Source organism: Lentinula edodes, assembly GCF_021015755.1.
Source record: "Lentinula edodes strain Le(Bin) 0899 ss11 chromosome Unknown C8R40scaffold_27, whole genome shotgun sequence".
In the NCBI taxonomy this organism is placed as follows: domain Eukaryota; kingdom Fungi; phylum Basidiomycota; class Agaricomycetes; order Agaricales; family Omphalotaceae; genus Lentinula; species Lentinula edodes.
The window spans coordinates 597,924-619,390 of record NW_025764333.1 but is presented as its reverse complement, the minus strand read 5'-3'; the positions used below and the strand labels follow the sequence as shown (position 1 = coordinate 619,390).

The following is a 21,467-nucleotide window of genomic DNA, read 5'->3' as shown; positions in this document are numbered from 1 at the left end:
AACGTACCGCTTGTGAGCTACCCTTCCCCAAACCTCCCAGAGCTCCCTAGCTACTTCGTAAGCTTCGGGACCTCGATCTAGGTAACGTCGAAGCTACCCCTCACGTCGAACTACGTATTGCTTCTCCGTTACCACCTCCCATACTCGAGGACGACCATCCTCAAACCTAGTCCCCAGGGACCTACCCTCCCTGGCATATCCCTTCTCGGGAGCTTACACCCTCGAGACCCCGTTGCATAAACTACCTACTCGACTCTATATTGACGTTCTAGCGAGTACAACTCCTACTACGCAATATCTTACGGTCCCGCACTCGTCCCGAACCTCCCTACGCATTAGGGACCTCCCTGGACCTCCTAGGAACCCCTCAAGGGTCACCATCTCGTCGTTCCAACCACTACTAGGTCATTCCCGTCCTCGGTCGCGGTTCTCGTAGCTCCCTTCGAGCTCCAGCCTGCTCCTAGCACGCTACAACATAAACCTCCACATACCAAAACCTACCCTAAGACCTATTTTGACCCAGGTCTTACATTGGGACCTCCTAGGAACCCCTCAAGGGTCACCATCTCGTCGTTCCAACCACTACTAGGTCATTCCCGTCCTCGGTCGCGGTTCTCGTAGCTCCCTTCGAGCTCCAGCCTGCTCCTAGCACGCTACAACATAAACCTCCACATACCAAAACCTACCCTAAGACCTATTTTGACCCAGGTCTTACAGAAATCCATTGTCTTCAAATGGAGGGAGTAGATAATAGGACCCTTTAGGATAACTGGTTGAAGGAGGATTGGGATCAACGGGGAAGGGCGTTGGAATGGTATTCTTGGCCGTTTGTTTTCCAATCTTCTTGGAGCGTTTCGTGGGTGTATTGGGAAGTTCCATCAAGGAGGAGGGCCGCTTCCGAGACTGAGGGGGAGAAGGATAAGGCTCCATTGTGCGGGAAGCTTTCAGCTGGTGTGCTTGGTGCAACGGGCCATAAATATCGTTTAGCTTGACTACAAAATCATGAGTGTATAATTACATATATAATGATAAGGAATTGAACTCGACGCACCGTAGAATCCACATCGGTGATTTATTTGCCTGGGGCACCGTATAAAGGCGCATCCGCGTAGCTCGTTAGCACTGTTTAGTCCAACGTACCAAGCCTCGCAAATCATTCCATGGGCGCAGCGAAAGAAGAGTTCGCCTTTGTTGTGAATCCTGATGACTTCGCTGGGATGCATGGGAGCACCATTCGTCAATGGGCTAGAGTGTGATCAGTAAGCATAAGCAATAGATTTCGAAACATACTATGGGATATCAACGGGGTTAGATTTCTCATCATAGGTACTAATGAAGTTATCAGGCTCGGTCATTGCGAATAATGCTAGGAAGGTAGGAGGGAGCAGAAGGGAGGAGGAGAGGTCGGATGTATAGAATCGTGCTTTTTAGAGATGCCCTAAGATCCCAGTCGGTTCACGAGCTTTGGACAGACCTCTGACATTTGACAGACAGTTCACAAGTTAGTGAAATATTGAGAAGAGAAGCGGCGCAAATCAAGGCCCGAGAAATAGAAAAGATCTGCGCGCGCACGTCCAAACCAAATTTGGGATAGAGGCGCGCAAAGGCGGGACAGGTTATCTTATCGTAAATACAATATCTAATCGAACAGGGCATGTGACGATCTCGCTTACATGAAATGGCGCAATTGGTTGGGCGGCCTCGAAAATCGGAATTAAGTCCGTTCGAATTCGGTTCATGCCGAGGCTCCGCCGCGGATTCGGACGGTTGTCAAATTCTACGTCATCGGGATGAATCGGGGTAAAGCTGGCAGTTGGTTTTCTTTCCATAAATTAAACCAACATCCATGGCCTCTCGAGCACCAAGACAGCTTTTTGCTTCATTTCAACGCGTCTCTGCGCGCTCAGCAAAGACAAATGTTTATTCAAGAGTACATACATTCCGTCGTGCTATGAGCAGCTCGACCGTTGAAGCAGCGAAGAAAAGCTCTGACATGCCATGGATTGTTCGTTGCTGTTTCTAATTTTGGGTGTACCAATGTCTTGCTGAACTTGTCTTTCTGGTTAGATCGGCTCGGCTATCCTCTTTGGTCCTGCCGTGGGTTGCTCTCAGTTCAAGTATCTGCTTTCCGAACTTGGCTTATTGACCATGTACAGTTCCTCTACTTGGTGTCTCCTGCTTCCAGGAAATCTGCCCCTCACCATGACTCTCACGGGAAACACGAGAAGAAGGCTCAAGAGCACGAGCCCGTGCTGGTGAAAGACGACGAAGGAACTGAAGCTGATGTATCCGAGTCTCTGCAAAAGGCTGAAGTACGTGTAAAAACCCGCTTACAATGCTCGGAATTCTTTTCCATTGACCACTCTATTAGGCCGAAGACGTTCCAAAGGCCGATTCAGTGAGATAAAACATATCAACTTATCGCCTCGTATTCTCATTCGTACATTTCTCAGGCTGACAAGGAAAAAACATCGGAAGAACCTGCCCAAACTGTACGTTCATAAATCATGTCTTTTTGTCGGAAGCTTGAACGACGCATCTCTTAGCCCACTGAAGAGGCTCAGAAGGAACCGGAACCTGCTCCAAAGGACCCCGCAGGATCTGTAGATGAGCCTGGCCCAACTGAGCAAGGTCAAGTTCGGGATGAGGCTTCGGTGAGTGTCGAGTTGGTTTGTTCCTCTTATCACTTCTCTAAATTGATCCCTTTCCGCGTTTCCGACCTTCCAGCTATCTGGATCTGGACCAGAGTCACCTAAAAGCCTAGACAAGAAGGTCGAGGAGAAGAAAGGCGGCGAGAGCTCGTAGATATCGCCGTTGGATGTAGCATGTTTTCAAATCAAAGAATACAAAATCTTTTCGATTTTGATATTTTAATTTTTGATACGTATTTCAAGGCTAGTTCGTACAGTCAAGTAATCAGGTATCATGAAGGAAAGAAACAACACGACATGTTGGTTTTTAGTTCGGAGGCAGTAGGGATGCTGGAACAACTCGGTGGGTAGGGGGCGTGTGGGATGAGTAGGATGGGGGCGGAGACCCCGCGCTGATCAGGCTTTCTCTCCCAGTAGATTTCTTGTCTAAATTATGGTCAAAGCACTGAAAGAACAGATATATGTTAATCACGTACCCAGTGAACCCCTAGAAACATTTACATTTGCGATTAAACTCGATGTAAGCGACGAGTGCAATGGTAGCTCGCCGCTGACACGAAGTCTGTCTACACTACGCATTCGACTTGGCTCGGCTCGAGGGTCGACTTCCTCGTTGAAGGGATCATTTCTCGATGCCAAGACTAGTGTGGTAGAATCACTTGGTCGTCTGAAAGATGGCAACAATGAGGGACCTTCATAGATTCCATGATCATTATTGTTGCCATCTGCCATTCCTAAATGTCCCAGGTCGACATCGTAGGTCGCTGCAGCAACAGATGAAGCATGCACAGACATTGGGGCCATACCATCGTATGCCATCGCCATTGGTTCGGACACCTCAATCCCTGAGTGTGTTGGAGAGTGCATTCGGGCGAAAGGAAGTATTGATGATGCAGCACCACTGGCTCTATACCAACGGTTCTGTTGACTAACAATGCCTATTCTACCGTTGGAAACATTCCTGGTTACACCAATGTTGACGGATTTCATGCGACTATACAACCGATGCAGCCAATTGGAGATCGTTTGTTTCACAGCATCGAGTCGGTGAGAAATTGTTTGTTTCAGGGTATTGAGCGAATGGGAGATAGCTGGTTTCCGTCTGGCGAAATAGTAGAGAAGAGCGAGGAGAATTATTCCTCCAATCGCTCCAAATATGCCACCGATAATGCGGCCAGTTCGTGTTTTTCTAACTGAGCTAGGATTAGTAGCAGGCGAGGTAGGATAAGAAATCCCACTAGAAGTGATAGTGGTGGTAAGTGATACTGAAGGGGCTGTGAGAGTCGAGATACCAGAAGCCGAGATGAATGTAAAAAATCGTGTGGTTGTAAAGGATGCTCCTGTAAAAGTTGAAGTTGAAGTTATTTGAGAGAAACTGGGGCCAGGGGTTCGAGTGAGAACTAGGTCAGAAGATGTATGTACAGTCGTCGAAGTCGAAATGTGCTCGTCACTGGAGGTTGTACCTGAAGACTCAGAAGTGCGTGCAGTTGTAGGAGTAATCCTGTTGCTTGCGGAGGTAATTATTTCAACAGTGCTAGAAGGAACAGATGAAAACAATCACTCAGTTGTGTGTCGTTATCGACTATATGACAGCGAGTCTTGGGAATACGATATAGGGAATAATCAATCGGAATACTCACTTCTGTACGACTACAACTGAAGTTTCACTCGCGCTCGTTGGATTGACCACAGCAGTCGTTTGAGTCGGAGTCGTTTGACTATCAGCAGTAGCGGAAACCACCGTGATGGCGTTGCTGTCCCCGATAGTGTTACCCTGCCTGGGATCCATTAATGTTTGTCCATCGCAGAGGTAGATGCCAAAGCTTGCTCACCCGTCTGCAGGTGCAAGTTGGTACGTTCTAGACCCAATTAAGCACAATAATGAAACGAGGGAAGAAGAGCTCTGCTAATTTTGCGCGCACCCAGGATCAGTGAGAGTTATTGAAAAAGATCCAGAATCTTCGCTGTCCGGTGGAATTTCAGTTTGGATGACTTGGGGGCCAGAGGGATCGCTGATATTAACAAGGGGGATCGTTATACCGGCAGGATCGCCTGATTCACGCAAAAACGTGCCAGTAACGACTGCCGGTGCGGTTGCCAATCCGTTGGATCCTCCTTCCAAAGTGACTTGGAATGCGTTGATCGGTAGTGAAAGAGGGAATGTGATGCTGGGGTAGGGTAAGCCACAGAGAATATCAGATATAGATTCACCCAGCAGTAGACGCACAGAAAGACGGTGGACACAGTCAACCATTGCACAGCACAGAACATTAGGTCTGGGTCGAATAAGAAAAGGAGGGTGCTGGAAAAACTCGATGTGAAAGCCAGCCTCTAACATTCAAGAAGTATTTAAAGACCTCGAGACGAGTCTACAGCTCCGCGAATCTCGTATATCTGTTGGTATGGATGGATACTGCAATTGATCAGCGCAACGAGATGGCAAACCACTGCACAACTTATTCCTTCCTTCCTTCTTGTTTAAATGGTATATGGGTTCAACATAGAGTTTCCGACAGATCCACTTTGCGGCTCCGAAAGAAAAAGTGTTATCGAGACCCTCTTTTGCGGAGTATGCTTGGAAATCAATCCGTGAAGGGTGAGTACATCTTAATTGCTGTGACCACAGCAGGTGGAGAGTATAGAAGTAGATATGACTTATTTACTATAACCTTACTTGGTCGATCTAGGAATGTCTTGGGACTCGGGAGGTTGTTAAGCCTGTCAGTGTCATTGACCGTTTAAGCGGCGTAGTTGAAAGTTGACCGTTGCTGTTTAAGTTTGGTTGGCGAAGTTGCCATCTGTTGCCATTTGGTATGCCGGCGGGCAGACGGCGCCTATAATTCTGACCTTGACTTTTCTTTCCACTTTTTATTTTCAGTATGTCTGCAATCTCATCCGACGGTAAAACCTTCTCCGTGGATGGAAGAGGCGCAAAATATAATAGCCGTGAAGATATTGGGTCGATATTAGACGGGGTCGATCCGGTACTTATAGAGGAAGTACACTTTGGTGGCAATACTATTGGTGTAGACGCGTCTTTGGCTCTAGCGGAGTGGCTGCAAAAGGCTTCAAATATAAAGGTGCTTCTTATCCATCCTTCGAATCATATAAGCATTGAATTGTCAGTCTCCAGATCGCTGACTTTGCAGATATCTTCACTGGAAGATTGATCTCAGAGATCCCGCAGGCTTTAACTGCCATTTGTGATGCCCTGATAGACAAGACATCCCTCATCGAGCTCAATCTCAGCGATAACGCTTTTGGAGGGCGTTCGGTCGACCCCATGGTCCCGTTCCTTACGAAGAACAGAAGCTTCCAGGTGTTGAAGCTCAATAATAACGGTCTCGGTCCCGCTGGAGGACAGGTACTCGCCAATGCTCTCTTAGATTCCGCCAAGCTCAGCAAGGCAGAGGGGAAAACGTCCAACCTGCGTACATTCATTTGTGGACGTAATCGATTAGAAGATGGCTCGGCTTCCGCCTGGGCTGAAGCCTTCGCAGCTCATGGAGGTTTGATTGAAGTCCGCATGCCACAGAACGGGATTCGGATGGATGGCATAACAGCTCTTGCAGGTGGTTTAGCCAAGAACCGCAACTTGCAGTATATCGATCTGCAGGATAACACGTTCACCTTCGAGGGTGGACTTACTGGTGTGAAAGCTTGGGCAAACTCATTAAGGGCATGGCCAGACTTGCACACCCTCAACCTCTCCGACTGTTTTCTCTCAGCAAACGGAGAAGTACCGGAGCTCGTCACTGTCCTCGCGGAGGGATCGAATCCCAAATTGCACTCTTTGCAGCTGCAAAATAACAACCTTGAGGGAGAAACATCTCAATTACTGGCGGAAAACATTATGGAAAATATGCGGAACTTGAAATATTTGGAGCTACAGTGGAACGACTTCGAGGAGGAAGATGAGCATCTGAGTGCTCTGAGAGTGAGCATGAAGCAGAGGGGAGGGAAGTTGTCTGTCACTGATGAAGACGAGGAGGAACAGGAACAGGAGGATGCAGAAGAAGAAGCTGAGGCACGAGCTGAGAAGGAGGCGGAACTTGAAATGGACTTGGAGGAGAAAGCATTCCAAGGAAAGACCGAAAAATACGAGGCTGATGAGCTCGCAAATCTTATGTCGAAGGTCGAGATCGAATAATATGGTTTACTCGACGAGGAATGTTCAATCGATTAGGAATGGTGTGGACCGATGCATATACCAAAATAATATCTTCTCAAGCACTTCAATACAATATACATATACAACATATGCCTGCAACGAATCCAGAACAGTCGAAATACTTCAGCGAAGTCTTATCACATCTATTTCTTACAAAAGACCCATCGTCCTTCTACACCCTCCTTAGATCGAATATGACCAGCCGCGCTCTTCTCCTTGAGCCAAACATCAAGAGAGCTATCACATATATCTTCGGAATGTGCGACTGTCAAAGAAAGTGAACGATTCAACCAATCTCTTGTTTCCGAATTTGCATTGCACGATAATTCCCTGTACGACGAACGTATGATGTTCCAAGCAGAGTTTCTGATTTTGACTCTTAACATATCAACAGCATGAAAAAACGCCTTTCGTGCAACATCACGATTCGATTTCGACGAGTGAGACGAGAGCGAAAGATCGGTAAAGTGGGCTGAAAGTGAGTCAGGCAGGAGCTCATCTAACAACGATGTGATTGAGGACCGTCGTGTCAGCTGTTCAGATTTAGAAAAGTTATTGGCCCAAAGGGATGAGGAAAGGCTCGATATCCAGCGATGAGATCTTGAGGACCGTCGCAAGAGTAAATCTGGAATGGAGTGAATCGATTGCCGGTACAACGTTTGGGAGGGATATCCAAGGATGAGTTGATTGATGAGCGCAATGAAGATTGCGCACATGGAGTAACTTTGCTGCGAAAGAACTTCGGCAGTCGAATCTGATGGATGTGGAATAAAGTAGGGTAGAATAGAACTGAGCTGCTTGGGGTGATTGAACAGCGTGGCGATATACAATGAGGTTTCGCAAACTGAAATGGAGGTTAAGGTCGTGCATCTGAATACTGAGTTCGAACGCGTTTTACCTTCGACCGCAAAAGCATCATTTCTCTTGGAAGCTACTATGCCTTCTCTCAATTTCCCTACAAATAGGTTGAGTGTCTGCCTGGATATGCACTGAACATGACACCCACGTATCAGAATCAATAGATTTTCCTGAGCATCCCGAGTTTGTTGCTCAGTTGAGGGGGGGCTTTTCCAGAATGAGTCCAGCTGCACGAATGAATCAGATACCTAGCTGGAAAACACTTGTGAATGTGAAACTCATACCTTGCCCTGGATAAATTCGTGGTATTCCTCTTGTGTTTTGTGGTCTTTCAGCCTGCAGAACTAGGATCTGTACTCACAAACGCATACTTGGCTGGGCTGGTTTGGATACTCACGCGTCACCGTCTTTCTCAACACCACTGGACCTACTAACAGAAGCGATATTCTCTAGCTGCCGATTGCTCGTATTCAAGGTCGAGGCGCCTCGACCTTGTGATGACCACGAAGCTCTCCCTCTCCCTCTGAATCCTCGATCATAGCCTCGGGAATTGCTGGGATTCCCAGAAAATCTCCAGGACGACATCGTGGGTTTGGAAACAGAGCTGGCGCTTATGCAAGCGCGTAGTGGCGTTCTTCGATCCAAATAATGCCTACTAGTACAGACGTGGGCGATGTATCCTCTGTACCTCTTGGTACTGGACCTCCTACTCGAGAAGAACTGTTAGCTCACTATCCTGCCAAATTTACATGGAAGCAGATCAAGACATTCGTAAACTCTGGGCAAGTTGGTGTTCTCGCAAGCAATGACTGTTGAATTGAACAGAGAGTTGATCAGCGATCTGGGTCTCTTGAAGCGAGATAAAAATCTTCAGAAAAGATACATGGCCTGGACCGCTGGTATGAAACAAGAATACGGCTCCATCGGTGAGATCTTGATTTTCAATCCTAAGCATCTTCACTGGCAGCTACTTATAGATTAAATTAATGGATGACAGTGAATTATTTATTGAACTATCGCCTGCAATGGGGAAAGCCAGATACACTCTCAGTTTCACCTTCGGCTTTCAGGGATGAGCCTGACAATCGCACACGAGGTTCCGATGCCAATGTTCCACCACCATATTTTACTTCCGATACCCCAGATAAGTATGTCAGTATTATACAAAATGACTGGCCGTATTTGGGTACGTCGCTGTCCTCGGATAATCTTCATCGTATAGTCTTCCTCGAAAATTTATAATGGCTACTCCCAGTTCCCCCCGAAGTAGAGCATTCTCTCGTGTGGACCAAAGTCCCAATTTTCCATCCCGAAATCATTCCTCCATCTATTGCGCCCAGGATCGAGCAAGACGGATTGTGGGGATTCACTGGTAACACGTCGCCTCCTCCGTCGCCTTCAAACCTTTCCTCCTGTCTCCCCGCGCTATCTGAATGGGGGGTAACCAAAGAGAAAATGATTATTTCTCAAAAGGGCACGGAAGAAGAGGAAACATTGGTACGCCAGGTAGGTAGCCACGTACAAGGATACATTGAAAGAAAATGGAAGGAAATTGAGTGGGAGACGGCTTGGTTTGTGAACCCTCCAGTGAGTGTTGTTTTTTCCAGTCAAAAATTGCTATCCAATGGTCGACATCGCATGTACAGCGTCTACAGAGTGTACCCGGACTCGCACATATTCATGTATTTGCTAGACGAAAGATTTAGACTGGAACTTCAATCAGTCGCTCAACGCTGTCGTAACGGAACCGGCCATAGAAGGGTGTTAGTTTTTTTTTTTTTTTTAAACTCTTCATTAACCGCAAGTAAGTAAGTCTAGGTACTAAGGCGCGGGGAGTCACGGAAACAAATAAGTAATATCCTCGTCTGTTGCCTTTCTCCATTCTTCTGATATGGGTACACCTTGATTGGGTCCCTGCGTGGTGGTAGAGCTGTGGGTCGTAGGGTTGTTCGGTATGTATTTGTAGTGTATAAAGTAGTGTTCAGCCAGCAAAATGGCCTGATAAAGGAAAAGGAAAGTTTTCACACTCTGCCCGTGTAAGGAGAATAACCGTTAGGGAAAACCAAGTCCACATTGCAGGCGTATCCGCTCTGTGGCCTATCTGGCTCTTGCTGGACTTGGGCAGCTAACCTGTTACATCTCCTGCAACAGGAAAGCCAAAACCCACGCTAGCAAGTTGTGAGCTTGCCGCACCAACGGTCTCGGGTTTTGTGTTTCAGCTAGTAGGTGGTGGTATGGTATAGGTTGTGTTTGTTATATCTCAGTATCGGAGTTGTCGGAGTCTATGACCTCCTCCCTCCAATCAGCTTCCGGAGTCATTTCTTCCCCGGTTGGGCCATGGAACATGGCTTCAAGTTCCTCCCTGATGCCCAGTGGTGTGTACATTGGTGCTTCAGCGATTGGGCGCTGTTTTCCTGTTTTAGTGAATGCCCCACTTTCTTCCAGGAACTCTGTGAGGGCCTCAATTCCTTCCTCCGTTCCAAGTATCTCTTTCAAGCAGATATCATCCGATGCTTTCCTGAGTATGTGCCGAAAGTTGTCATATCGAGGGCAGGCACGTAATATGTGTTCGCGGGTCTGCAGATCTTCGCCACAAGGGCAGTTAATGTTCTCACCAGGTACAAACTGAGCATAGTACTCGCCTAGGAAGGCATGGCCTGTCCGACATTGTGTTAGTCGTCCGAACACTTCCCTTGGTGTTTCCTTCAGCCGCTTTGTTGGTTTTAGGGAGGGTGGGAGCTGGTTGGCAATTGCGAAACGCCCATAGGTTGAACGTGATTCCCATTTCTTCTTCCATTCTCTCTCTGCCCGCACCTTATTTAACCGCAGAGCATTTGATCGTGACCTCCCCCACATTGCCTCATTTTTCTGTTCTGTTCCCATTTTGGCTAGGAAGTCAGCACGTTCATTGCCGATTATACCTATGTGGCTCGGCACCCATGCCACTTCAACTGAATGTAATGGGTCAGAGTCCAGAAACTCCACTACTTTTCGGTAGAAGTTAGAGCAATACACTTGGCCTGGCTTGGGAGAGGTGTCGAATATTGAGTCGATGCTTGAAGCGCTATCTGTGAAGAATTGCCAGTGAGTGATAGAGTCATCTTGGGAGGACATATTTGCTGCAAGGCCCGCGGCATAGCTGAGTGCAACAATCTCCCCATCATATGCTTCTGCATGAAAGCCCAGCCCAATGCTTCGGCTGAACATTTCTATATTATTCTGATAGGCCACTAGTCCCGCACCTGCTCTCCGTATACGGCGGATGGGTTTCAAAGACCCATCTGTATATATACACAGGTTTTTTGAATGTGATTGAAGGATACTTAGCTTTGTTTTGTGTTCTTGGACTTGTTTGTGCATTCTCTTCTTCTTGTCTTCCTCTTTCCCTTTAGGTGGTGGTGGGATAAAGCGGAGTCGGTTTCCAAAGTCTGATCCCACCCTTCGCCATGGTGGTGTGGAGAAGGGAAGGAGGCGTTCGTCGCTAGAGTTGGTGAGGCGCGCAATGTTCTGGAGTTGGGTTGTGCGGTTTTCATCTTTCTTGCCCTTCCGATTTAGCTTGTAGTGGACAGCTGGGGGGCGCGATGGTGGCCTTCCTGCTCTCCATGTATTATCAAGTCTTTGTATGATGGGGTTGGATGTACTTAGCTTGTTGAATCGTAATGCACAGTTTCGGTTCAAGCGATTAAGTTCCACCCGAACCGGTGGAATAGATGCCTCAATCTCCATTGCTGCTATGGGTGTAGTGCGAAAGACTGCACAGATTAGTCGTAGTCCACGGTGTTGTACCTTCTCTAGTAGTCGTTCATGCGTAATCTTCCCCGTCCACCACGCTGCGCTTGCATATGTCATGACAGGAACCACGCAGCTCTTGTACATCATACGCATGTGGTAGGGTGATAGGCCCTTGACCGTGTTTGCGAGCATTATGAGAGAGCCCACCGCTTTGCCTGCACTTCCCGCAAGAGTCTTGACATGGTGGTTGAAGAGCAACTTCCGATCAAAGTATACTCCTAACCACCGTACAACTGCCTATTTTCGTATTTATACGTGCTCATGATGTCCACTAGAATATCGAATACTTTGTTCTGACTTTGTTAAGATATGGGGTTGAACTTCACTGAAGGGGTGGTGTTTGTGGAGTGAAGCCAACTGACGTAAACATAAGTCAATACCGGCTTCTTGGACCGTAACGTCCATCTTCATCCCAAGTTTTCAATCCGGTTACGCCATATTTCTCTTTTCTTCATCGTGCGGTGCTCCGTAAAACCATAATATCTACTTGGGAATGACTAACATACCTGCAGGATCAAAGCGGCCTTTGGATGGTGCAGGCGGAAGTTCTAATAGTGAAAGCCGGGATCGAAAAAGACCGAGGGACGATCCCAAGGACTGGAGAGACGTTCATTTGAAAACATCGTCCCGCAAAGTCTCGCCTAGCAATAGAAGAGACAGCTACGATAGAGATAGGAGGAGTCATCACGATGCAGAGCGCAGGCGAAGAAGCCGAGAGCATGGCAAATCTAGGAGGGATAGAGACGATAGTCGCGATAAAAGAACGGAACCTAGGAGGCTGGATCCAACTCCGCCTCGCTCAACGCCCAGACACGATGAAGAGAAAGAAGAAGGCGAGTGAGTATCGTGAGGTTTTCATGTTGGACTGTCGATGGACCAACGTTCACACACTGTCTTCTTTTCATCAGGATATCGCCCCGGCCCAGTCCTGTGATGCAGAACAGTGCACTACCCCCTTCTTTGTCGCCCAAACCGCATCCAGAACCGGAAACATTACCTGAAATGGAGTTGGACATCCCGCCATCTCCGCCTCCTGTAGAAGAAACTCTTGCCAGTCGACGAGCCAAGCGGCAGGCTATATTAGCAAAATATACAAATATTGGCGTTAGTGTCAGCCCCAGTCCCGTCACTACTACTGGGTTTAGCAGTGCGGTTCAAGCACTTCAAACACCTTCTACAGTTTCTGACCACGCTTCACACGATAGTAGTTTGCATCAACAAAACACCGTTAACGGATCATCTGGTAAGTATTTTACTAGTATCAGATCTATGTTCTCACGTCGAATCTAGGCAAACAAGGTTCACTTTCTCCCTCACCTTCTCTCGGTCAGGACTTCGCACTTGCTAAAGAGGACGATGAAAAGTCTTCGGAATTGAAGAAGCAAGAGGAGAACGTCAATGCAAACGTCGGAGAACAAATTTTGGCTGCCGATTATGACCCCAGCTTAGACAGAAGGGAGGACGAAGGCAAACGGATACAACCACTGGTCAAGGTCGAAGAAGAAGATGTTGAAGAGGTGGTGGAAGAAGAAGACGAAGACGACGTAGATGACATGTTCGCAGTGGCTGTGAATGACAAGCCGAAGGTGAAAAAGGTGAAAAAAGTCACGGTACGTCCCCTTGCCATGTCATGGGTCCCCTTGACCTAATACAACCAATACGAGTAGAAGGCCGCCCCTGCATTAATCGCTTCAAATTTGGATTCCGCAGCTGACTCCGAGGGATACTACGCAGTAATTCTGGGTGAGCAGCTTGACGGTGGGAGATATCAAGTTTTTTCGTCTCTCGGTAAAGGCATGTTTGCCAATGTCGTTAGGGCCCGCGTACTGGTTCCCGAAGCAAACGAGCCCACTGGACGTGAAGTAGCTATCAAGATCGTGCGATGCCAGGAATCCATGTTTGTCACGTTACCTTTCTCCTCTATTAGTTAACACTCACCCTTGTCTCTTGTAGGTACAAAGCTGGTCTCAAAGAGGTGCAAATGCTGAATAAACTTAAGCAAGCTGATCCAGACGACAAAAAACATATCGTCAGGATTGAAAGAACTTTCGAGCATCGCGGTCACCTATGCATTGTCTTTGAGAGTTTGAGGTGCGTTGATTAGACGCGTTCCAATATCAGTCCCTCATCTTCATTAGCATGAACTTGCGCGATGTTGTAAAGAGATTTGGTAAAGATGTTGGTCTCAATATTCGAGCAGTTCGAGCGTATGCCCATCAGCTTTTTTTGGCATTGGGCTTGCTCAAAAAGATTGGCGTGATGCACGCTGACATAAAACCAGACAATATTTTGGTTCGTTGTATGTTCTTTCCACATTGTGTAGTTATCAACTAATAGCTTTAGGTCAATGAACAAAAGAGTCTTCTGAAGCTCTGCGATTTAGGTTCAGCCTCGGACGCGTCTGAAAACGAGATCACACCCTATCTTGTTAGTCGGTTCTATCGTGCCCCAGAAATTAGTTGAGTCACGATTAATATACATCTCAAATTCCTCTTTCTCATCTCGGTATTTAAGTCATGGGTATTCCTTATGATCCTTCCATCGATATATGGTCCATAGGATGTACCTTATACGAACTTTACACAGGCAAAATTCTCTTCCCTGGTCGCTCCAATAATCACATGCTCCTCCTCATGATGGAATTGAAGGGCCGTTTCAACAGCAAGATTATTAAAAAGGCCAAATTTGGCGACAGTTACTTCGATGATATGGGAGGATTTAACAGCGTTGAAAAGGACCGAGTTCTAGGCACTGTAAATCAATTGCACTTCTTTCAATCTTCCACAGCCACTAAATCATCGTTCGTTAAAGGATGTCGTGAAGAAGGTTCATCTTTCAAAACCCGTGCGGGATCTGCGTTCACGTTTGATGCCCCCGACATCGGTGAAAATGAAGGATGACGAGAACAAACTGTTGACATCCTTCATCGATTTGCTGGACAAATGTCTTGTTCTCGATCCTGCCAGAAGAATCACACCTCGAGAGGCGCTGGTCCATCCTTTTATCAGAGGGTAGTCTGTAGAACACGAAGATAAGTACACTAGAGGTAAATTATAAATGTTGAAAATGTACGATCCTTACAGTAAAATTATTTGAAGATAATCATTGATCTCTGGGGCTTAAACGCCTTCCTTGACGTTTATTTCTCGCATACCCTTCATTCAAAAAGGTTGAACCGCGAGCCCTCCCAGTTGTCATACAATGAGAGTGGACGTCAATAGGCATCAGTGCTTGAGTGGTAGGCAGGTATTTGAACTACAGCAATCAGCGGTAGTCGCTGCACCGGGAGAACTTTTTGGAAGACGATAACCAAGCACAAGCACTGCTCAGGCTGGGACATCAAGCGTGAATGTAAGTACGGCATTTGCGGACGGTTTACGGATGAGATGGAAACAGGATGGGAATCTGGAATTTGACGAAAATCGATGTCGTAACGGATATCCAGTCTTCGGAGCGCACATATAAGAGGCACGGCGTCGCTAATTGTCCCTTATCCTTTGTCCTCCAGCACCCCCTGTACCCTTTCCCCTTCCCTTCTCCTTCCTTCACAGAGCAGCGTTCGTATCTTGTCAAATTTTCGCATTTTATTGACTAAATAACGTTTGTTGTTTAGGCTCTTTCAGACTTGCAGTCCTAGTCACAGTCATTTTTATCTCTACATCCATTATTCCTTTTTCCTCGATAAAAATGCGTTTCTTCGCTCTTGCCGCCGCTCTCGTGTCAGCTGTCGCTGCCGAAACTTTTACCGTCATCGTGGGTGGTAATTCCACAATTACTTACAACCCGACATCGTTCGTATCATATCAAATTTATGAAGAACCTTTGACCAAAGATTTTTTCAGAGTCAATGCCACTAACGGAGATGTCATCCAATTCCAATTGTACGTGTATATTCCGAAGTTGTTTTTGCTTCTCTAACCATGTTTCTTCCTCAAAGTGTTTCCAAAAACCACGTATGATCTTGTCCATTTAAGGCTTAAAACTATCGATCAGACACGCGTTTTGTTGCTTTCAGACACTCACTCAATCCAGTTTTGCTGCACCTTGTACTCCTTTGTAAATGCTCATTCCCTGTTGTTTCTTAAGTGTCCTATTGACGATACCATTTCAGGGCTGGTGGAGTTGACTCGGGCTTTCAAGCTGTCGCTACAAATGCAACCACATTCCCAGTTTGGAGCTTCACTTTGACGAATACGAGTGCTGTTCGTATAGTTTTACGTCATTCAAACGCTTAAGCTCATCGTTTACTTACTGCTTAGCCCCTCTGGTTTTATTGCGCTCAAGTTGGGTACGTGATAGGTCTCCATGACTTTCATACCATAATTGACCCTTATCACATAGCCATTGCGCAAACGATGGAATGGTATTTGCCGTCAACCCAACTGCTGCAAAGAGCTTCGAGGCTTTCCAGGCTGCCGCTCTTGCTACAGGTACCAACTCCACCACGACCAATTCAACCGCCAGTGCAGCAACTTCAGGGACCTCCACCGCTTCTACCGCTTCTGGATCCACTGTAGCAAGTGCAAGTGCTGCCGTTGCATCGCAGTCTGCTGTAGGAGCTGCCACAACTGCCAATGGTGCTACAGCGTTAGCTTCAAGCGCGATTGCTGGTCTAGTAGCAGTGTTTGGTGTTGGTATTGGACTTTTGTTGTAACCTTACCCTCACAGGTCCCAATTTCTTTTTTTCTCATTTCATCTTCCATTATCGGTCAGGGACAGGACGTTCGATGCCTGGATGTATTTTATACTTACCACACAGCGATGTGTACATTGCTAGTTCAATGATTATATTCTTCTGATAGTTACTGTATGTCCTGCTTGAATCGTCGTCAACACAACCAGACTCAATCTCGAATATTATACCCCGCAGCCAACGAAGACTAGCGGGAGCCGGTTGTTATTAGCGTGCTGTTGTTGCAGTCTTTCCCACTCTACACAGAAGTTTCGAAAATTCTTGTAACATCCGCAGCAACCCCGAGCCCCCTCGGAGTCTTACAACTGCAGATTTCCTCGAGTACTGAGAAATTATCATAAACCCTCGGTCCTCGAGGAAAAGCTTTGAGATACAGAATACTATAAATTTATTGACCATCTGGTTTTAATGAACTTCGACCAGCTCGCAGAATCTCATCTGTGGATAGAAGGTTGACTGCAATGACAGAACTGACGAACAACGCATTAAAAACAGTCGACAAATAATTATAAGACAACGTACCAGGAATGAAGCATTTGCCTTTTAACACGGTAATTGTCCCAGATCCCTTCTACTGTGGGATCGAACGGTTCTCCAGCCTGTAAATCAACACCGACGATGTTGCCCTCTGCGCATTCATCCTGAAAAACAAGGATATTAACGTCAACCACAGAAGGCTTTATTCAATCCTTACCTGTAGAGCAACGATCACATCCAACACATCAAACCCACCATTTGCTGCAAGCGTTTTTGGTATAATAAGTAACGCGTCTGCAAACGCTTGTACACCCATCTTGACTCTACCCTTCGCAGACTTTTTCACAGGTCCACTTAGATGTGCCGAGCATGACACTTCGAACGCACCAGCCCCAGGAATCAAAGCCTCGTCCTCCAGGGCATTTTTGACCGCTCTCAGTCCGTCACGCAATGCGTCTTGGATCTGTTGGATGGTATGTGCGTTGGGTCCCTTGATGAGAAGAGTGACTGATTTTGGATTTTTGACCTCCTCAACGAAAGTAAACTTTTCTTCGCCGAGGGTGTGTTCATAGACAAGACCGGCCCATCCTAGGACGTCTGGAGTTAAGTCGTCAACAGAGTTCTGAGCACTTCCACCGCACACGAGTTGAAGACTGTGGATGTGAGCGGATCCGAAATCAGTATTTAATATAGGGAATCGAATGTATCACTCGCCGTTCCATGTTTCGTCGTTTCGCTCTCCGTAACGCCAGTATTCCACTCTTCGCCAACATATCGAGACTCATCGGATCGATACCTTTCTGGTTGATGATCACAAAGTTCTTCTTCTTTTCTTTACTGTTTACCGCCTGGTCGCACACCAGATTCTTGAGTTCGATGATTTTCCGAACTTTGGCGTCAGTAAAGGCTCTCTCGGACTCAACGAGTTTCTCTCTCTGTTCTGCTGTCGAGTAGAAGAAACTGGAATTAACTTCTCTGTGAACGAGTCAATGTTAATTGGAGGGAGGGCGAAAACTTGTCGAACTCTCGACGCACGTTTTTTCGTACTCTAAACTAACGTTTAGAGTGAGGATGAAGGCATTTTCGAGACGCTTAGGCATATCAGGATGTCGCGCGCCATGGTCCAAGACCAACCCGCGAACCAACTGTGTTTCGGAAGCTGTCCGATGTTGCATTTTCATGATTTCGACCATATGAAGATCGATTGGATCTCTCCATTGATCCTTGGACTCTAGGAGGGATATAAGCATACAGAATCTTGATCTCGAAAAACGCACCTTTAGGCGGTGGAGGTGGTTGGATGGAAAGGACAGAATCTACTACATCAGCAGCTAGTTGTTTGGCCATTCCAGCGTTGAGCTTCGTTGATAGCGAAGTATGCGCAACGTTAATCAAGGTGGCGCGGTCTAATTTCGAAGGTTGTTTGAAGGTATCCAAGAACTGAACACATAAGAAATAGGAATAGGAATACGCGACGTGAACATGAGGCAAGGCTCAAATTGGGAAAAGAAAGAACACACCGCCAATGCCTCCTTCTTTGCCAAGTCAAATCCTTCAGCGATGACGGTCGGATGAACTCCTTCACTGATGTATCGATCCGCCTGTTTCAAAAGTTCTCCAACGAGAAGGACAACGCTCGTCGTACCATCACCAACTTGATCGTCCTGTGCGACAGCAGTACGAGCGATCATGGCAGCGGTAGGATTTTGTATTTGCATCTCTGACAGAAGTACTTTTCCGTCTTTTGTCATTTTGATCTGGCCAGCCCCATCTACAAGCATCTTCATAGTTCCACGAGGGCCTGCATAACATTTAAGCAAGAGCTTAACGTTGTGTACGATTCGAAACGTACCAAGATTGCCTTTGACGACATTGGCAAGGCCCATCGCTCCATTAGTATTGACCTGACTTCATTGTGAGGCTATGAGGAATCATCACGAAAGACAAGGTCTACCTGAAGAGCAGCAGCTCGTCTAACGCTTTCTGCTTTAGGGTTGATGAGCTCAATGGACGACATGACCGGGATCTATGTAGAGATGCAGAAATTTCTGAGCAACGCGGCGTTACTGCCCGTGAGAAAGAAAACGCCGCATTGCGAAAAATATTTCTCGTGAGTGACGCGCGCGTCAACGCGTCAACGTTCAACCTCTATCGACCTAGATCAACCTCCAGTTCCTATGTATGTACATAGGGTCTCAAGTTATTGAAAGGTATCCCATCGATAACACGATCCTGTCAAAATGAATCCATCCTATGTTGTCTATGATTACAGTTCCTGATTTCGAAATCATGATGGTATAAATCGACCCAGACTCCACGCAACTTAGAAGGAGAAGAAAAACATAACAATGCCTAAGCCTCGCCAGCACCTTTCTCAAGTTTACCGGACGTTTTCCACCGCTCCCAAAGTAACCCAACACCTACTGGGGCATTAGGGTCACCGCGGATGTCCTTCTCATCCAACAGTTGGTATTCCCGACCGAAGGCAAGGAAATGGGCAAACAGAGAATTGAAATGAGGCTCTGCGCGAAGATGGAGTATCTGGTGGAAATGCGCATGATATATATGCGCAAAGATGCGAAGGAATTGGCGATAAACGTGTTTGATGGTGACTGGAAACGATTCCTTATGGAAGTCCTGACCTAATCGATACTCAGTCTTACACGTTCCTTTCACGAAAATGAAAACCAACCTGACTTGGTAGGGAAAACATTTTCATCTTCCAAGAGATTTTGGACAGAGGACATGACCGAATCGATGTATGTCGGCGCTGAGAGTGAGACCTGCTTTCGTTCTGGCGTTGTCCAGAGATAGTTCAAACTAGAGAGACATAAGCAATAAGTTCAGACTCTACGAGGCGGAAGCTGGGACATACTTCGAGCCTGCAGACATTGTAGGACACGAACTCTGCGTGCAACATTCCGTGATGCACCCGTAAAATTCATTCAGATTTGTGTAGAAATCGTAAACTGGTTGTCAGATGAGTCAATAAGAAGATAGTCTAAATATTCAAAAGGACACGAACTGTTGACAGCAACCCATTCCATAACGTCGACATACTTGGGTAACATTACGATTGTTTTGAAATTACCATTGACCAACGCAGCGTCAGCGAAAGGACTACAGAGATATAACGGTTTCGCGTTGGAACCATCACCCTCCGTCAATGAGTTCTGTCGTGACAACGATCCTGTGGGTGTTGGAGATCTTTTGGGCCTACGGCTGCAGTGTGAAAATGCATTAACAGTCAAGACAAGGGCCATCGATGAAGAATACCATACCCAAAGAAGGACATATTACCGCGAATGAGAGTTCACCTCACTACAGAAGCTGCCCTCGACAAACAAGAAAAAATCTGGAGCGAATTTGTTGCGTTACAAGCGAGATGAATGCAAAGTTGCGACAGCGACCGCGTAGTCACATTCATACACATCACTTATTTGACGCCCAACTACAATTTTATCATTTCACTGACTACTAACTACATAGTGATACATTTTGAAATTGCAGGAAGAATATGTACCAGACATCGCATGAGTTAAAGGTGTAGGGTATCGCAATTACGCTTCTAGAATCCCCATATCCCTCCAACGCTCCCATAATGCGCCAATCCCAACAGGCGAGGACGACGAGCCCTTGACATCCTTCATTTCCAATAACTCATACTCGCGTCCAAACGCAAGAAAATGAGCAAATAGACTGTTGAAATGTGGCTCTGAGCGGAGGTGGAGAATCTGGTGATAGTGGGCATGGTATAAATGAGCAAACACTCGAAGAAGTTGACGATAAACATGTTTGACGGTAGCAGGAAACGAGGGAGCAAAGTCCTGGCCTTTTGTATAATCGACTTAGTGGATATTGAACACTGAGGACGTTTGGTTGCATACCTGACTTTGTCGGGAACACGCTTTCGTCGTCCAAAAGGTTCTGCAACCATGACATGACATAGTCAATGTATGTAGGCGCTGGCAAATTCACACTTTTCCGATCTTGGTTGATCCAAGTAAAGTTCAACCTGCAACCCGATGGAAATCAAAAGCTAGGACACGAGGAAATGCACGTACGTCTGACCAGCAGACATAGTCGGACATGATTGTTGAGTGCAACATTCTGAGAGGACGCCATAAAATTCATTGAGGTTGGTGTAAAAATCGTAAACTAGAAGCAAATCGAATTGAGATAGAGAGCTTGAATTGATGGTGGGTTGAAACTGACCATTAACAGCGACCCATTCCATGATATCAACATATTTAGGTAGCATAACAATTGTTTTAAAGTTTCCCTTTACTAATGCGGCTTCCACGAACGGACTGCAGAGATAGAGGGGTTTGGCGGGTGCTGGCACTACAGGCGATGAAGGAGTGGGAGTATTATGATTGCTACTAGTAGATTCGGTGGGTGAGAAGGTGGCTGAAGTTGGTGTAGGTGAGCGTTTTGGGGCTCTGGGTGCCCTTGTCATAGAGCGACTAGAGAGAAACGAAATACAATTAACGCGCTACACCAATCCAAGGAAGTCGAATCGAACCCTATTGAGTTGAAGAACGACATTTTGATTGTTGAATCGCAACAATGATCTTGAGCACTCTGTATGTGTTTGGCAATGGGAGAAGCGGAGTTGTAGCGGAAACGTGTTGAGCGCTAAGACAATTTCAGATCATGGGAAAAAGCTAAATCTGACCTCGAACCTGCTGCGAATTGGACTTGCTTTGACTTGCTCAAAAGGTGGGCTAATCGCATCGCCTTGTACCAGAGTGCCTCCTTAATGCCAATATGGCATGAGACGTCGGGTAACAACCAGTGACCCGACGTTTCCGCTTCAGTCTCC

General features: G+C 46.6%; 12 protein-coding genes across 12 annotated transcripts; 5 read left to right on the top strand and 7 right to left on the bottom strand.

The window, feature by feature from the left end:
• Window positions 1-711: 711 nt before the first annotated feature.
• C8R40DRAFT_1172939 (uncharacterized protein) lies at window positions 712-1,355 on the bottom strand (the record flags this gene model as incomplete). Its single annotated transcript, XM_046231939.1, has 4 exons — window positions 712-992; window positions 1,052-1,080; window positions 1,141-1,245; window positions 1,291-1,355. 4 exons carry the CDS (start codon window positions 1,353-1,355, stop codon window positions 712-714), a joined length of 480 nt encoding a protein of 159 aa, XP_046084399.1.
• Window positions 1,356-1,846: 491 nt separating this feature from the next.
• Window positions 1,847-2,805, top strand: C8R40DRAFT_1172938 (uncharacterized protein; the record flags this gene model as incomplete). The annotated part of the gene is made up of 7 exons (XM_046231938.1): window positions 1,847-2,005; window positions 2,068-2,097; window positions 2,157-2,312; window positions 2,372-2,398; window positions 2,454-2,492; window positions 2,547-2,654; window positions 2,728-2,805. 7 exons carry the CDS (start codon window positions 1,847-1,849, stop codon window positions 2,803-2,805), a joined length of 597 nt encoding a protein of 198 aa, XP_046084398.1.
• Window positions 2,806-2,958: 153 nt separating this feature from the next.
• C8R40DRAFT_1172937 (uncharacterized protein) lies at window positions 2,959-4,905 on the bottom strand (the record flags this gene model as incomplete). The annotated part of the gene is made up of 5 exons (XM_046231937.1): window positions 2,959-3,077; window positions 3,128-4,185; window positions 4,292-4,429; window positions 4,484-4,510; window positions 4,574-4,905. 5 exons carry the CDS (start codon window positions 4,903-4,905, stop codon window positions 2,959-2,961), a joined length of 1,674 nt encoding a protein of 557 aa, XP_046084397.1.
• A 625-nt stretch (window positions 4,906-5,530) lies between these two features.
• C8R40DRAFT_1050431 (uncharacterized protein) lies at window positions 5,531-6,801 on the top strand (the record flags this gene model as incomplete). The annotated part of the gene is made up of 2 exons (XM_046224628.1): window positions 5,531-5,731; window positions 5,785-6,801. 2 exons carry the CDS (start codon window positions 5,531-5,533, stop codon window positions 6,799-6,801), a joined length of 1,218 nt encoding a protein of 405 aa, XP_046084396.1.
• Window positions 6,802-6,965: 164 nt separating this feature from the next.
• Window positions 6,966-8,265, bottom strand: C8R40DRAFT_1172935 (uncharacterized protein; the record flags this gene model as incomplete). Its single annotated transcript, XM_046231936.1, has 5 exons — window positions 6,966-7,666; window positions 7,721-7,777; window positions 7,829-7,907; window positions 7,965-8,016; window positions 8,078-8,265. 5 exons carry the CDS (start codon window positions 8,263-8,265, stop codon window positions 6,966-6,968), a joined length of 1,077 nt encoding a protein of 358 aa, XP_046084395.1.
• Window positions 8,266-8,328: 63 nt separating this feature from the next.
• Window positions 8,329-9,386, top strand: C8R40DRAFT_1050529 (uncharacterized protein; the record flags this gene model as incomplete). Its single annotated transcript, XM_046224637.1, has 5 exons — window positions 8,329-8,466; window positions 8,510-8,606; window positions 8,678-8,866; window positions 8,936-9,267; window positions 9,327-9,386. The coding sequence occupies 5 exons, from the start codon at window positions 8,329-8,331 to the stop codon at window positions 9,384-9,386; spliced, it is 816 nt and encodes a 271-aa protein (XP_046084394.1).
• A 2,134-nt stretch (window positions 9,387-11,520) lies between these two features.
• C8R40DRAFT_1016611 (uncharacterized protein) lies at window positions 11,521-11,706 on the bottom strand (the record flags this gene model as incomplete). Its single annotated transcript, XM_046222935.1, has 1 exon — window positions 11,521-11,706. A coding segment is annotated over one exon (186 nt), but the record flags the coding sequence as incomplete, so codon positions are not given.
• A 259-nt stretch (window positions 11,707-11,965) lies between these two features.
• C8R40DRAFT_1199109 (kinase-like domain-containing protein) lies at window positions 11,966-14,724 on the top strand (the record flags this gene model as incomplete). The annotated part of the gene is made up of 9 exons (XM_046233107.1): window positions 11,966-12,309; window positions 12,381-12,715; window positions 12,763-13,082; window positions 13,140-13,369; window positions 13,426-13,563; window positions 13,611-13,764; window positions 13,816-13,930; window positions 13,987-14,225; window positions 14,284-14,724. 9 exons carry the CDS (start codon window positions 11,966-11,968, stop codon window positions 14,485-14,487), a joined length of 2,079 nt encoding a protein of 692 aa, XP_046084392.1. The 3' UTR covers window positions 14,488-14,724.
• A 435-nt stretch (window positions 14,725-15,159) lies between these two features.
• Window positions 15,160-16,126, top strand: C8R40DRAFT_1161861 (uncharacterized protein; the record flags this gene model as incomplete). The annotated part of the gene is made up of 7 exons (XM_046230178.1): window positions 15,160-15,263; window positions 15,315-15,353; window positions 15,410-15,425; window positions 15,488-15,528; window positions 15,584-15,674; window positions 15,732-15,760; window positions 15,814-16,126. The coding sequence occupies 7 exons, from the start codon at window positions 15,160-15,162 to the stop codon at window positions 16,124-16,126; spliced, it is 633 nt and encodes a 210-aa protein (XP_046084391.1).
• A 158-nt stretch (window positions 16,127-16,284) lies between these two features.
• C8R40DRAFT_1114718 (chaperonin Cpn60/TCP-1 family) lies at window positions 16,285-18,704 on the bottom strand. Its single transcript, XM_046228527.1, has 9 exons — window positions 18,597-18,704; window positions 18,495-18,546; window positions 18,163-18,443; window positions 17,920-18,082; window positions 17,678-17,873; window positions 17,357-17,617; window positions 16,860-17,295; window positions 16,688-16,806; window positions 16,285-16,635 (listed from the first exon to the last, which is right to left on the bottom strand). The coding sequence occupies exons 1-9, from the start codon at window positions 18,657-18,659 to the stop codon at window positions 16,554-16,556; spliced, it is 1,653 nt and encodes a 550-aa protein (XP_046084390.1). The 5' UTR covers window positions 18,660-18,704; the 3' UTR covers window positions 16,285-16,553.
• C8R40DRAFT_1238724 (Mob1/phocein) lies at window positions 18,705-20,069 on the bottom strand. Its single transcript, XM_046233470.1, has 5 exons — window positions 19,924-20,069; window positions 19,668-19,864; window positions 19,518-19,611; window positions 19,335-19,462; window positions 18,705-19,284 (listed from the first exon to the last, which is right to left on the bottom strand). The coding sequence occupies exons 1-5, from the start codon at window positions 19,935-19,937 to the stop codon at window positions 18,995-18,997; spliced, it is 723 nt and encodes a 240-aa protein (XP_046084389.1). The 5' UTR covers window positions 19,938-20,069; the 3' UTR covers window positions 18,705-18,994.
• Window positions 20,070-20,086: 17 nt separating this feature from the next.
• On the bottom strand, window positions 20,087-21,394 carry C8R40DRAFT_1114716 (Mob1/phocein). The gene is made up of 6 exons (XM_046228526.1): window positions 21,328-21,394; window positions 21,168-21,280; window positions 20,858-21,108; window positions 20,707-20,800; window positions 20,530-20,657; window positions 20,087-20,474 (listed from the first exon to the last, which is right to left on the bottom strand). Exons 2-6 carry the CDS (start codon window positions 21,188-21,190, stop codon window positions 20,203-20,205), a joined length of 768 nt encoding a protein of 255 aa, XP_046084388.1. The 5' UTR covers window positions 21,191-21,280; window positions 21,328-21,394; the 3' UTR covers window positions 20,087-20,202.
• Window positions 21,395-21,467: the final 73 nt, after the last annotated feature.

Excerpts from the sequence above, each read along its gene's own strand:
- C8R40DRAFT_1114718 (XM_046228527.1), bottom strand. The coding sequence starts at position 18,659 with ATGTCGTCCATTGAGCTCATCAACCCTAAAGCAGAAAGCGTTAGACGA. Across the intron at positions 18,444-18,494 it reads TGTCGTCAAAGGCAATCTTG|GCCCTCGTGGAACTATGAAG; the intron begins GTACGTTTCGAA and ends AATGTTATGCAG. Across the intron at positions 17,296-17,356 it reads AAACGACGAAACATGGAACG|TCTTCAACTCGTGTGCGGTG; the intron begins GCGAGTGATACA and ends TCACATCCACAG.
- C8R40DRAFT_1238724 (XM_046233470.1), bottom strand. Across the intron at positions 19,612-19,667 it reads GGAATGGGTTGCTGTCAACA|TTTACGATTTCTACACAAAT; the intron begins GTTCGTGTCCTT and ends TCTGACAACCAG. Across the intron at positions 19,285-19,334 it reads TGTTTTCCCTACCAAGTCAG|GTCAGGACTTCCATAAGGAA; the intron begins GTTGGTTTTCAT and ends AGTATCGATTAG.
- C8R40DRAFT_1114716 (XM_046228526.1), bottom strand. The coding sequence starts at position 21,190 with ATGTCGTTCTTCAACTCAATAGG. Across the intron at positions 20,801-20,857 it reads GGAATGGGTCGCTGTTAATG|TTTACGATTTTTACACCAAC; the intron begins GTCAGTTTCAAC and ends ATTTGCTTCTAG. Across the intron at positions 20,658-20,706 it reads ACTATGTCTGCTGGTCAGAC|GTTGAACTTTACTTGGATCA; the intron begins GTACGTGCATTT and ends ATCGGGTTGCAG.